The sequence below is a fragment of the Pseudoliparis swirei genome, chromosome 7 (assembly GCF_029220125.1).
Source record: "Pseudoliparis swirei isolate HS2019 ecotype Mariana Trench chromosome 7, NWPU_hadal_v1, whole genome shotgun sequence".
Taxonomy (NCBI): domain Eukaryota; kingdom Metazoa; phylum Chordata; class Actinopteri; order Perciformes; family Liparidae; genus Pseudoliparis; species Pseudoliparis swirei.
This window is the reverse complement of record NC_079394.1, coordinates 1,169,823-1,184,822: the sequence shown is the minus strand read 5'-3', so window position 1 is coordinate 1,184,822 and position 15,000 is coordinate 1,169,823. Positions and strand designations below refer to the sequence as shown.

The 15,000-nt window shown below is 48.4% G+C and overlaps 1 protein-coding gene across 1 annotated transcript in view; it reads left to right on the top strand.

Moving 5' to 3' along the window:
- The first annotated feature begins 4,213 nt into the window (after positions 1 to 4,213).
- Positions 4,214 to 15,000, top strand: part of LOC130197379 (uncharacterized) — a 12,175-nt gene continuing 1,388 nt past the window's right edge. Inside the window, exons 1-2 of the mRNA XM_056420041.1 lie at positions 4,214 to 4,217; positions 5,225 to 5,972. Coding sequence (XP_056276016.1) covers positions 4,214 to 4,217; positions 5,225 to 5,972 — 752 coding nt within the window. The remainder of the gene's footprint in view (positions 4,218 to 5,224; positions 5,973 to 15,000) is intronic.

The following is a 15,000-nucleotide window of genomic DNA, read 5'->3' as shown; positions in this document are numbered from 1 at the left end:
CTCGCGTAACACAAAAAGTATTAAACCGAATCGCATGAAATTTGGTGTGATGATTGGTTATTATCCGAGGACCATTTGATTAGATTTTGGTCATGAAAAGGTCAAAATCTTATTTTTACCATAGCTCGGTTAATTTGTATCCAATTGGCATGCAACTAATGATTTTGGGATCGATCGGGTCAAAGGTCAAGGTCAAGGTCATGAAAAGGTCAAAATCTTCTTTTTACCATAGCACGGTCAATTTTTATCCAATTGGCAACTAATGCCAAAATGTTCATAATTCAATGCCCAATCTTGTGATATGCGAAGGTATGCGCTCTACCGAGTGCCCATTCTAGTTTGACTTTGTTTACATCTCCGTCTCCTGAATGTACCTGAATTTACCTGAATGTATTGTATAAGTTCCGTAGCCCGTAACCCTACAATGGGTGGGGTGGGAATGAGGTTTAAATATAAATAAGTGACATGTGTGAATCCTCTTCTCTGGTGCGATAAAAACTGTGAACATTTCGTGTTTTCCATGAAAACTCACACTTTTATTTATCAAATGAGTTGCAAAATGTATAGAAAATATAGTCAAGACATTGACAAGGTTAGAAATAATGATTTGTATTTGAAGTATTAATTTTGTTCTTCAAACTTTGCTTTCGTCAAAGAATGCTCCTTTTGCAGCAATTCCAGCATTGCAGACCTTTGTCATTCTAGCTGTTAATTTGTTGAGGTAATCTGTTGAAATGTCACCCCACGCTTCCTGAAGCACCTCCACAAGTTGGATTGGCTTGATGGGCACTTCTTGAGGACCATACGGTCAAGCTGCTCCCACAACAGCTCAATGGTTGAGATCTGGTGACTGGCCACTCCATTACAGACAGCAAGCTGCCTGCTTCTTCCCTCAATAGTTCTTCACAATGTGGAGGTGTGCTTTGGGTCATTGTCCTGTTGGAGGAGGACATTGGCTCCAATCAAGCGCTGCCCACAGGGTATGGCATGGCGTTGCAAAATGGAGTGATAGCCTTCCTTATTTAAAATCCCTTTGACCTGGTACAAATCTCCCACTTTCCCAGCACCAAAGCAGCCCCAGACCATCACATGACCTCCACCATGCTTGACAGATGGTGTCAGGCACTCTTCCAGCATCTTTTCACCTGTTCTGCGTCTCACAAATGTTCTTCTGTGTGATCCAAACACCTCAAACTTGGATTCATCTGTCCAGAACACCTTTTCCAATCTTCCTCTGTCCAATGCCTGTGTTCTTTTGCCCATACCAATCTTTTCTTTTATTGGCCAGTCTCAGATATGGCTTTTTCTTTGCCACTCTGCCTAGAAGGCCAGCATCCCGGAGTCGCCTCTTCACTGTCGACGTTGACACTGGCGTTTTGCGGGTACCATTGAAAGAAGCTGCCAGTTGAGGACCTGTGAGGCGTCTCTTTCTCAAACTAGAGACTCTAATGTACTTGTCTTCTTGCTGAGTTGTGCACCGGGGCCTCCCACTTCTCTTTCTGCTCTGGTTAGAGCCTGTTTGTGCTGTTCTCTGAAGGGAGTAGTACACACCGCTGGAGGACATTTTCAGTTTCTTTGCAATTTCTCGCATGGAATAGCCTTCATTTCTAAGAACAAGAATAGACTGGCGAATTTCACATGAAAGTTCTTTTTTTCTGGCCATTTTGAGAGTCTTATCGAACCCACAAATGTGATGCTCCAGATAATCAACTAGCTCAAAGGAAGGCCAGTTTTATAGTTTATATCTCCAGCAAAACAGTTTTCAGCTGTGCTAACATAATTGCACAAGGGTTTTCAAGGGTTTTCTAATCATCCATTAGTCTTCTAAGGCGATGATCAAACACAATGTACCATTAGAACACTGGAGTGATCGTTGATGGAAATGGGCCTCTATAAACCTATGGAGATATTTCATTAGAAACCAGACGTTTCCACCTAGAATGGTCATTTACCACATTAACAATGTAGAGAGTGTATTTCTGATTGATTTAATGTTATCTTCATTGAAAAAAACTATGCTTTTCTTTGAAAAATAAGGACATTTCTAAGTGATCCCAAACTTTTGAACGGTAGTGTATATTTATTTTTAAATTTAAAAAAGTACTTGTACATGTTTACTTTATACTTTCCCCAGTGTGTGAGGGACTCATGGCTAAGTAAGACTTACAGAGAGCATACAAGAGTATCTTTGTACACATTGTAGTGTTGTTCGGTTTACTTGTGAGAAAAGAATATTTCTTCAAGTGTGAATAAATAAACACGACCCATTTAGCTAATTAATACAATATGTTTCTACCATCTCTTCACTGTCTTTATCTTTACACTCTTTCATCTCATCCTTTTTGGAAAAACATCTGAAGCCCACACAGCTGCATCGGACAGCATGGTGACAACGAAGCCTCTGTTTTCTCTGGGCACACACACACACAGAGGGCAGTAAGAAGGAAGCAGCTGAAGGGTGTAATAGGGCAGATGAGGATCATGGGTTTGCAGTTTGGTTTGGGTCAGGATGAATGTTTGGCAGCCGTGAGACAAAGACAGACTATTAGAGCTGCTCCCTCCGCCTCCAGCTGCTCTGCAGTGGAACTTGTTTAATCAGTCTCTCTGCCAGCCAACATCGAGTTGAACGAGGAGACGCCTCGTGATTCTCCCGACGCTCCTTTTGGGATGAGAGCGTCTCTTGGTGAGCACACCAGAGCACGACTTCCAAAAACTGGGACGTTTGTAAGCCTGTGTCTCTGGTCACCGGAGAAGTGATCATCTAGTTTGATGCTTTCTGTGCACCTACTTTGATTACATTACACACACACACACACACACACACACACACATACACACACATGCAGAGAAAAGGTATGGACATCTATAAATCACTCACACTCCGGAGCCATATGCTCATACCTGTCGGTGAGGAGGAAGCCCAAACACTGGTGAGCCCCTCACATTCCAGCAGCCTGACAGGAGAGAGAGAGAGAGAGAGAGAGGGAGGGAGAGAAAAAGAGAGAGTGAGAGAAAAGAAAGAGTCAATAAGGTTGTAGCCAGGTGTCCATTCAAATTAACCGTAATCTTGAAGAGACAATGTGATTAATTCATGTTTCAGTCCAGGTAAACATTAGGTCTAGTGATCATCCTCCAGTCAGGAGCAATGAAACAGAAGAAAAGGACTCAACTAAATCCTGAAACAATGGACACATGTTTTAGTGTTTTTAAACAACAAAGGAAACGTACAGGAGCAAAGAGGCTCCTCCTCCTCGCTCCACAGATCAGACGTTGTGTGTTGATGTTTGAGTCACATGACGTCTGAGTCCAGTCCTCTCGCGGTTTCATTGTTTTTGCGAAGGCAACTTCTTCAACTCAGCCAAGCATAACAAATATATATTTTTTATATTCGCTTTTTTTCATGCAAATTGAAAACACGTTCAAAACAGGTGGATGGAAACGCCCCGATAGAGAGTGAGAGAGAAAGAGTGATAGAGAGTGTACGCTCACCACTACATCCAGCTGTGAGTGCCTCCCTCTCTTCTCCTCCCCCTCTCCTCCCCTCTCTTCCCCTCTCTTCCCCATGGGATAGAGTGCTCACAGAGTGGCAGATGGGTGGAATGCATAATACATAGACTATTTGGGGGGCTGGGTGTGTGTGTGCGTGTGTGTGCGTGTGTGTGCGTGTGTGTGTGTGTGTGTGTGTGTGTGTGTGTGTGTGTGTGTGTGTGTGTGTGTGTGTGTGTGTGTGTGTGTGTGTGGAGCCGGTCCACGGGGAGGAGGGTGTGGAGTCATTATAGATCTAATGGTTGTGTTTTAGACGCTGCGCAGGGCCAATCTCATTTGAAGTGCAAAAGCCAAATGAGTGTGAAGCGTTTCATTACTCACGCTCTGTGTGCACGCTCCACCTCGGTGAGGCAGTCACAACTTTCTCACTGACATGTAAGATATATGTGTGTGTGTGTGTGTGTGTGTGTGTGTGTGTTTTGAAGGACGTTGAAGGTGGGTGCTGCACAGGGTGCTTGTGAGTCTTTTGTTCTGCAGTCTTGGTTCTTCTGCCTCTCCGCTCGTGTAGATCAACTTTCTTCCTCTAATTAGTGTGATTACAGCAGGATGAGTCTCACGCATCATAATGTTGTGTAAGTATCACTCAATTGTGAACTAACACGCTCTCCTCATGCATAGGTAATGGCTTCTGGATAGACAAGCTGATATGAGGCGTGACTAACACAGCATGGGTAAGTATAATTATAGCCTCCTCACTGGAAGGAGCTCCTTCAGCAGAAGTTGGAGAAACGAAGCATCAGTCGTCTCTTCTGAGAGAAGTTCATCTCATCCGCATCACGAACAACAGCAAGCTCCCGTTTATTGGTTGGGACTTAATGGGGGGGGGGGGGTGTCTGGATCGTGGAATATGACGACTACCAACTATGCCATGGCCCTGCTGAGACTCCGCCCACTCCTCCTCTCTACCTCCACCTGATGGATCCTGGAGGTCTGGATGGTGGAATATGCCGACTACCAACTCTTCATCCACTCTGTCGTCTTCATTGTGTTGTTCCTGTGTTTTAATGTGTGTAATGATTCCTTCTGGTCACATGACATCTATGACACCTGTCCATCCTGGAGAGGGATCCTCCTCTGTTCTCTCCTCAAGGGTTCTGACCTTTTACCCTGAAGGGTTGTTTGGGAGTTGTTCCTGATCCCATGTGAGGTCAAAGGTCAGGGATGTCTATGTGTACAGATTGTAAAGCACTCTGAGGGGAATTTGTAATTTGTGAAAATGGGCTCTACAAATAAACTGAATTGAATTGAATGAAGGCTGTGAGCCCAGGACAGATAACGGAGGCTGGTTAGCTGATGGAGGTGAAAGCCACCGCACTGAGAGGGGGGGGGGGGGTGGACAAGAAGGGGAAAACAGAGTGAGAGAACAATGAAGACAAGACGGAACAAGAGACAGCTGGCAGTTGTTCTCTGGAGATTAATTAGGCCAGAAATGCTGGCTGTGAATATCCTTGCACAGTAAGCTGCTCCGTGGGCACACACACACACACACACACACACACACACACAAACGCAGGCTGCCGCAGGTGTATGGAGCTCTCATCGGCTGACAGGTAGGGATGAAGGCGATGGGGACGGTGGGAGTGACACTGTGAAGACGGGATGCTGCATGTCTTCACATGGCTGCTCTGGGAATTAGCATATCTGACTGGCCTTCAGTCCCGAGCCGCTCGGCGTGCAGATCTCAAGCGATCGCTTAACAAGCCCCAAGCCCCAAGCCTCAAGCCCCAAGCCCCAAGCCCCAAGCCCCAAGCCTCAAGCCCCAAGCCTCAAGCCCAAGCCTCAAGCCCCAAGCCCCAAGCCTCAAGCCCCAAGCCCCAAGCCCAAGCCCCAAGCCCCAAGCCTCAAGCCCCAAGCCCCAAGCCCAAGCCCCAAGCCCCAAGCCCCAAGCCCCAAGCCCCAAGCCCCAAGCCTCAAGCCCCAAGCCCAAGCCCCAAGCCCCAAGCCCCAAGCCCCAAGCCCCAAGCCCCAAGCCTCAAGCCCCAAGCCCCAAGGCCCAAGCCCCAAGCCCAAGCCCCAAGCCTCAAGCCCCAAGCCCCAAGCCCCAAGCCTCAAGCCCAAGCCCCAAGCCCCAAGCCCCAAGCCCCAAGCCCAAGCCTCAAGCCCCAAGCCCCAAGCCCAAGCCCAAGCCCCAAGCCCAAGCCCCAAGCCCCAAGCCCCAAGCCCCCAGCCCCCAGGCCCCAGGCCCAAGCCCCAAGCCCTGCCCTGAGCCCAAGCCCCAAGCCCCAAGCCCCGAGCCCCAAGCCCAAGCCCCAAGGCCCAAGCCCCAAGCCCAAGCCCCAAGCCCCAAGGCCCAAGCCCAAGCCCCAAGCCCCAAGGCCCAAGCCCCGAGCCCCGAGCCCCGAGCCCCGAGCCCATAGCCCCGAGCCCCGAGCCCCGAGCCCCAAGCCCAAGCCCCGAGCCCCGAGCCCCAAGCCCCGACCCTTTCGGTCAGCCACTTTCTTCTTTTGTTGAATTCTGATTTGTATATTTTGGTAATCGAAATAAACTCAACTCAAACTCGAATTGTTTGTTTAGGTGCAGCTCTGAGGGTGAAGAATAACAAACAGGTGATGAAATGACCTGAAGTGTATGATGCAATCTGAGCGGGTGGAGGAGTCCTTTGTGTGTATCCGTGCAGGATAGCGTGCGTATGCACGTTCCTCTTGGGGTCTGGCTTTGAGCTTCAGGGGGAAGAGAATCCCCGTCTGAGTCCCCAGCTGTTCCCACAGCCGGTACTCAGACTCCACAGCCTGACCGCTCACAAAGAAATGTCCACTGCACTGGACACAAAACACACACACACACACACGTTATGAAAGTCAATGATTTGGTTTATTATAAAATAATGCAGACGATGTACAGAGCTAAAGCAAAGTCACTGCAGACTGTGTACAAAGTTTATTTTCAATACATGAGGGTAAATATGATTTGAGATGTTTATAAGTTTACGGTACAAAAGGCTAAAAAAGGGATTAAAAGATGTATTTCTGTTATAGGAGTCCAATTATGGAATAACGTTGAGATGGATGTAAGAATGGTGAACTCCTTTTTGGTTTTCAAGGGAATTATTTATAAAACAATTCTTGAGTTATAAATGTGATTGTAATGTATTTATATGGAAGATGTATGTGGAAGTCTGTCTGTATGTATGTGTATATATATATATATATATGTGTATGTGTATGTATGTATATATTTATACATATATTGTTTTTTCTTTTTAATTTTCTTTATTTTTTCTTTATTTTATATTAATTTTCTGGTTTATTTTATATTAATTTAGGAAAGGAATATATAAGCATTTTTTGCTTCAACCTATACTTTTTCAGTCTTTCTGTTTTGTATATTATATATAATAATATTGTATTGTATTTGATTGACTGAATAAATTAAAAATACACAAAAATACACACACAAACAATTGTCCAACTAGTCAAGGTTTTTCTCTGCAGCAGTGAGTGGAGTGCCGGCCCCGGATGCAGCCTCTCATCACACAGAGGACCTCAGTGGGAGATGGAGAGAAACTCCTCACCAGCATCTGGAAGCTAGACGACTGTTCCATGTGTTCACGTCTCACTGGAGATCCATAAAGCCTGAGCAGCGCCGCCTGGGACCGGTCCTCTGTGTGCGCGAGTTCCAGAAAGAGAGAGAGCCAGACAACCGACTGGATGTATTTCCAGCATAGTGTCGACATGTGGGACTTTTATTGTGAAAGGGAACTTTCTTCACACAACTCACCGGAAATAGTGTTGGTCGCGGGATCATGACGTTTGACCCGGCTATTTCATTCCCTGTGTTATTACCTGTGTTATTACCTGTGTTATTCCCTGTGTTATTACCTGTGTTATTACCTGTGTTATTCCCTGTGTTATTACCTGTGTTATTACCTGTGTTATTCCCTGTGTTATTACCTGTGTTATTACCTGTGTTATTCCCTGTGTTATTACCTGTGTTATTACCTGTGTTTGTACAGAAGAAGCCAGCACGCTGAACTGATCAATGGAACGCTAACTTAGGATTAAGTGGCGTTGTTTTGTTACCAAAGCGTGCTAGAGGGTTATTACAGGAAGTGCAACAGAAAGAACCAGCTGAATGAACCAATGGAACTAATTAAGATTATTGGGTTGGTTACCCTGAAAAGCGCGTGTAGAGGGTGAGTTGGTTCTCTAGACGGTCAGAAGGTTGGACAGCTCCCGATCTGCTGCTTGGCTTTTAGTCTGTGGCGTAATACGATCGTAGCTTCAGTTTATTGCTTAAACTTCTCGCCATTAAATATTCTTTAAACTTATCCATCGCATTCAGATCCTCATTTTCCATCGAGCACGAGACCTCCAGTGTGAACAACAGTATCCACTACATGCTGGGGGCCCCTCGGTAATGTCTCTCCTCTAGTCGGCGCAGACACATATTCTCTCTCTCTCTGCATGAAGACATTATTTTCATACATATGTGGACTTGGTGTGTATTCTTACCTCATTTCTGGTGGAAACGATCATGCTGTTAGACCGGTCTCTTCCTCCCTCATCTTTTGGGGAACTCAGCTGTGGGCTCGAGATCATGGGACTATGTTTCCGTGACAACCAGAAATCATCACCGAATGTTGACAGTAAAATAACAGACTGAATAATTCAGACGGATCCATTTCTTAAACAGCATGTCAATTCACATCACTGCCTGGCACCCTGCAGTCAGGCCCACCCGGGAGGGGGAGGGGTGGCAGCGGCCGACTCTCACTGAACAATACGCCGGCAGCCACAGCAGGGATGACCGGAAACAACTAATAGTTTAAGAATAGTGTTTAATCGAGATCAATCTTCCGTCTGGAGACGGAAAAAATCAGCTCTCAAAATGTTTAGAATTTATATTTCTAGCATAAAAAATGAAAAGATAGAAATTGAATGTATACAAATATCTGGGCAGCAGCGACAGTGTGGAACGATGTCATAACTCAATCTGGTTTAATCCACTGTATACTGAACCTGTCTGACTTCCTCCCCTTCATTGTTCTGTTCATCCTGCTTTATGAACTCTCCTGTCCTTCCAGATCTTGTCCTCCTCACCTGATTGTCTCATTCCCTTCACCTGGTCCTCACGCCCTCTCACCTGCAGCCCCTCCCCTCGTTAGTCCCTCATTCCCTTCACCTGGTCCTCACGCCCTCTCACCTGCAGCCCCTCCCCTCATTAGTCCCTCGTTCCCTTCACCTGGTCCTCACTCCGTCTCACCTGCAGCCCCCCCCCTCATTAGTCCCTCGTTCCTTCACCTGGTCCTCACTCCTCTCACCTGCAGCCCTCCCTCGTTAGTCCCTCGTTCCCTTCACCTGGTCCTCACGCCCTCTCACCTGCAGCCCCTCCCCTCATTAGTCCCTCGTTCCCTTCACCTGGTCCTCACTCCCTCTCACCTGCAGCCCCTCCCCTCATTAGTCCCTCGTTCCCTTCACCTGGTCCTCACGCCCTCTCACCTGCAGCCCCTCCCCTCGTTAGTCCCTCATTCCCTTCACCTGGTCCTCACGCCATTCTCACCTGCAGCCCCTCCCCTCATTAGTCCCTCATTCCCTTCACCTGGTCCTCACGCCCTCTCACCTGCAGGCCCTCCCCTCATTAGTCCCTCGTTCCCTTCACCTCGTCCTCTCGCCTCTCACCTGCAGCCCCTCCCTCGTTAGTCCCTCGTTCCCTTCACCTGGTCCTCACGCCCTCTCACCTGCAGCCCTCCCTCATTAGTCCTCGTTCCCTTCACCTGGTCCTCACGCCCTCTCACCTGCAGCCCCTCCCCTCGTTAGTCCCTCGTTCCCTTCACCTGGTCCTCACGCCCTCACCTGCAGCCCCTCCCCTCGTTAGTCCCTCGTTCCCTTCACCTGGTCCTCACGCCTCTCACCTGCAGCCCCTCCCCTTGTTAGTCCCTCATTCCCTTCACCTGGTCCTCACGCCCTCTCACCTGCAGCCCCTCCCCTTTAGTCCCTCGTTCCCTTCACCTGGTCCTCACGCCCTCTCACCTGCAGCCCCTCCTCGTTAGTCCCTCGTTCCCTTCACCTGGTCCTCACGCCTCTCACCTGCAGCCCCTCCCTCGTTAGTCCCTCGTTCCCTTCACCTGGTCCTCACGCCTCTCACCTGCAGCCCCTCCCCTCATTAGTCCCTCATTCCCTTCACCTGGTCCTCACGCCCTCTCACCTGCAGCCCCTGCCCTCATTAGTCCCTCGTTCCCTTCACCTGGTCCTCACGCCTCTCACCTGCAGCCCCTCCCTCGTTAGTCCCTCGTTCCTTCACCTGGTCCTCACGCCTCTCACCTGTATCCCTCCTCATTAGTCCCTCATTCCCTTCACCTGGTCCTCACGCCTCTCACCTGCAGCCCCTCCCTCATTAGTCCCTCGTTCCTTCACCTGGTCCTCACGCCTCTCACCTGCAGCCCCTCCCTCATTAGTCCCTCATTCCCTTCACCTGGTCCTCACGCCTCTCACCTGCAGCCCCTCCCTCATTAGTCCCTCGTTCCCTTCACCTGGTCCTCACGCCTCTCACCTGCAGCCCCTCCCTCATTAGTCCCTCGTTCCTTCACCTGGTCCTCACGCCTCTCACCTGCAGCCCCTCCCCTCATTAGTCCCTCATTCCCTTCACCTGGTCCTCACGCCCTCTCACCTGCAGCCCCTCCCCTCGTTAGTCCCTCGTTCCCTTCACCTGGTCCTCACGCCCTCTCACCTGCAGCCCCTCCCCTTGTTAGTCCCTCCTTCCCTTCACCTGGTCCTCACGCCCTTCTCACCTGCAGCCCCTCCCCTCGTTAGTCCTTCACTCTTCAGCTCCCTCACTTCCACTCGTCCTCTGACAGGATGTCTTGTGTGTCGTTGCCAAACTCTCCAGAGAATTCCAAATGACTAAATCTGATCTTCCCGTTACGACCCTGTTTGCCTGTTGACCCGACTTTAGATCTTGACCGGCCCCTTTTTGGATTTGTTGCCCTGTTTGATATGGACCACCCGGTTCTGACCCGCCTGAACCACCAAGTGAAGATCCTCCTCCTGCATCCCTGTTCACGTGCTTTTGGGTTCCAGTACCTGTAACCATCACAGAACCGAACATGCTCGTTGGTGTGTATGAGAGACGAACGCGGTCCGGTTGATTGAAAGTCGCCCGTGGCGTCGTGATCAAAGTTCAAAAGACGTCATCCATCACGACACATTTTCCCATCTGATTTTCTCATTTAGCTCCATTTTAAAAAGAAAAAAACACAGAAATTAGCACTGATGAATGACCATTCATCTGCATGATGCATCGGTGCAATACGATAATAAGATGGTCTAATTAATTGAGACAGATTTGTAATGCATGTTTTATCAAAAAGTTAAATCTGGGCCAAATGAGAGTTTAACAGCTGTTGTCAACAGCAGATGTAATTCATGTATATCTTTAAAACATGCTATAGTTTTCACATTTCTCTGCTGTTTCATGTATTATCATCATTTACTCCAGCTGACTAACAGCACACACTCCCTCCTTTCATCTCTTGAAGAAGATACGTTCAGTTTTATGACAAGCTCACAGAAAAACCTGAGGGCTGCAGTTCATATATCTGCACAAATACAAAACACACACACATGTTCACACTCCACACACACTTCCTACCGATGGCTCATTCACTCATTCAGATGATGATTTATCCTGCTTTCCTCAAGGCCTGTGTGTTGAGAAATATTCAGAGACCATTGTGTCTGCCCATGTGTGTGTGTGTGTGTGTGTGTGTGTGTGTGTGTGTGTGTGTGTGTGTGTGTGTGTGTGTGTGTTCATATTCACACTCACACACCCAATCACCAGAGGGCTAATAGCGGAGCAGAGGAGGTAAAGGACCTTGCAGGTGTTCTCCTACTCCATGTCTCTTTGTCTCTCTCACTCAATGTGTCTCATTTGAATCATGAGTCATTATCCTCTCAGCTGCTCTCTTTAGTTTTGCTTTAAAACAGTTGTTGAGTAAATGTTACACAACCTTAAAAACAAAAAAATGTGTCAGCAAAAGCAACGCCAGCGATTACACATTTTAAAGTTTAGTCAGACCCACAGGGTGTTCCACTCATATTGAGAAAAACACTGTTTAATATTTCATTCCCATTGCATCTATGTGCCAACAGCTGCCATCAGTAATAACACACAATATATTCCTCCTGGGACAGAACGACTATTACCTCAAAGGAACGAGTCTTTAAGAAGCGTCGTTCTCATGGTACAACAACTTGAGTCAGCACAGTGAAGACAACTTCTGAAATGTCCTGTGGAGAATCACAATTTACATAAATATATCTGCCAACTCTTTCTTCCTTTGTTTTTCTTTTGGCTAAATCATTTATTTTTTGTTCTGAGAATTCGGCACACCCTGTCATCCCTACACACACACACACACACACACACACACACACACACACACACACAGGGCAGGGGTTAACACAAAAGGCTTGGAGCGTCCTTCATCTGCAGTAACTGTTTCCCCGTGGACTTTCTGCCCTTTTGCAGCCGGCAGTATTTCTCTGATAGAAGACGCTCGCAGCGTCGTTATTTTCATCTTCCATGCAGGAGACGGAGCCCTTCAGGAAGCAGCTCCACACAGCTGGTATCTTCAGGTCTGAGTTGGGGGTAGGCTAATCAATACCATGGAGGGAGATCAATCCTGCTGTGTGTGTCTCAGTGGTTTCCACACTGTGTGCGTGTGTGTGTGTGTGTTATTTCCCAAGTGGTCATACTGTTGGAGCTGTTATGAGACCTAATGGGAGACCTCCTGGCGATGGCAGCTACATTCTGCCCAAACATCGAGTCCGATACAGTCTGATTGGCTAGTGAACACTTGACACAGCTTGTGTGTGTGCGCCAGTGTGTATTTGTGTGTTTTTGTCCTTTTGCATGTGTATGTGTGTGGGGAATGTGTCTATCTATGTATGTATGTATCTGTGTATTTGATTACATGTGTGTAAGAGCTGTACCCAGGTGCACTGCCTTAAGGATTGGTGGGGTGGGAGGAGAGTGTGTGTGCGTGTGTGTGTGCGTGTGTGTGTGTGTGTGTGTGTGCGTGTGTGTGTGCGTGTGTGTGTGTGTGTGTGTGTGCGGGTGTGTGTGTGTGTGTGTGTGTGCATGTCTATAATTCCTTGGGCTTGTGTCTCCTCTGGTTGGGGCCAGTGTGTTCTGTGCTCAGCTATTCAGTAAGAAGGCAGCCCACTGTGTTACTCCTTCAGTAACTTTGCATTTATTACACACAAAGACAACACAGTCACTCACTCAACGGCAGAGCTGTGAGAAACTTCATGGGGAATCTGTTTGAATTAAAGTTGCACTGTATTTTATTCTCCTAGGACAGGACAGTTATTTTGCATTATTGATAAAGGCATAGATACATTTATTTTCCAAAGATACAAACTTGGTAAGATAAAAAAAAGGGGGGACGTGGAGTGAAAAACAAACAAGAGAAACTCAGTTCAAGGTGATGCAAACACTCGGGAACTTCAAAGACAATGTGACAGGGGGCAAAGGAAAGAATGGAAGTATACAGGAGGGAAACCCACAGGTGAAGGGCATGAGCAATCAGGGAGGTAAAGGAGTGACTGAAGGCAGGTGAAGGGCATGAGCAATCAGGGAGGTAGAGGAGTGGCTGAGGGCAGGTGAAGGGCATGAGCAATCAGGGAGGTAGAGGAGTGGCTGAGGGCAGGTGAAGGGCATGAGCAATCAGAAAAGCAGAGGAGTGGCTGAGGGCAGGAGAAGGGCATGAGCAATCAGGGAGGCAGAGGAGTGGCTAAGGGCAGGTGAAGGGCATGAGCAATCAGGGAGGCAGAGGAGTGACTGAGGGCAGGTGAAGGGCATGAGCAATCAGGGAGGCAGAGGAGTGGCTGAGGGCAGGTGAAGGGCATGAGCAATCAGGGAGGCAGAGGAGTGGCTGAGGGCAGGTGAGGGGCATGCGCAATCAGGAAGGCAGAGGAGTGACTGATGGCAGGTGAAGGGCATGAGCAATCAGGGAGGTAGAGGAGTGGCTAAGGGTAGGTGAAGGGCATGAGCAATCAGGGAGGCAGAGGAGTGGCTAAGGGCAGGTGAAGGGCATGAGCAATCAGGGAGGCAGAGGAGTGGCTGAGGGCAGGTGAAGGGCATGAGCAATCAGGGAGGCAGAGGAGTGACTGAGGGCAGGTGAAGGGCATGAGCAATCAGGGAGGTAGAGGAGTGGCTGAGGGCAGGTGAAGGGCATGAGCAATCAGGGAGGTAGAGGAGTGACTGAGGGCAGGTGAAGGGCATGAGCAATCAGGGAGGCAGAGGAGTGGCTGAGGGCAGGTGAAGGGCATGAGCAATCAGGGAGGCAGAGGAGTGGCTGAGGGCAGGTGAAGGGCATGAGCAATCAGGGAGGCAGAGGAGTGACTGAGGGCAGGTGAAGGGCATGAGCAATCAGGGAGGTAGAGGAGTGACTGATGGCAGGTGAAGGGCATGAGCAATCAGGGAGGTAGAGGAGTGGCTAAGGGTAGGTGAAGGGCATGAGCAATCAGGGAGGCAGAGGAGTGGCTAAGGGTAGGTGAAGGGCATGAGCAATCAGGGCGGCAGAGGAGTGACTGATGGCAGGTGAAGGGCATGAGCAATCAGGGAGGTAGAGGAGTGGCTGAGGGCAGGTGAAGGGCATGAGCAATCAGGGAGGCAGAGGAGTGGCTGAGGGCAGGTGAAGGGCATGAGCAATCAGGGAGGCAGAGGAGTGGCTGAGGGCAGGTGAAGGGCATGAGCAATCAGGGAGGCAGAGGAGTGACTGAGGGCAGGTGAAGGGCATGAGCAATCAGGGAGGTAGAGGAGTGGCTAAGGGCAGGTGAAGGGCATGAGCAATCAGGGAGGTAGAGGAGTGACTGAGGGCAGGTGAAGGGCATGAGCAATCAGGGAGGCAGAGGAGTGGCTGAGGGCAGGTGAAGGGCATGAGCAATCAGGGAGGTAGAGGAGTGGCTGAGGGCAGGTGAAGGGCAACAACAACACACACTGAACTAACAGGGTGTTACAACTTCTCCGAATTTCTGCATTAAAAAAAACAAACCATTACTGCGCTTACATCTCTTTTTGTACAGTGAAAGTAAAGTACGGGATTACAATTTGAAATACAGTTAATTACAGTTACAAATAGAAGTAACCCTCCATTACTTCAACATTTCAGCGGGCTTGTTCAGGGTCAAGAGTTTGATTTGCTGTCAGTTGGGTCCCTGAGTTCAGGAAAGAACCCGGGCCGTCACAGTCTGTAACTACTGACGTCACCACACATTCAATTCTCTATAAAATGATGAGCCAATGATGTCGAAACACATCACTGGTTAATACGCACAAAGAAGGTCGTTTCAAACACTTGTGCTGAATTTCTTTCGAGAAGCCCCAAATACTCTTCAATCTATCTCCTGAGTGTTCAAACTAATTTAAACCACTAGGGAACCGGGTTAAAAACTGCTTTTATCCTGCAGCTGACTGGATACGTTTTCATTCATTCAGGTTTGAGGAGTTTTG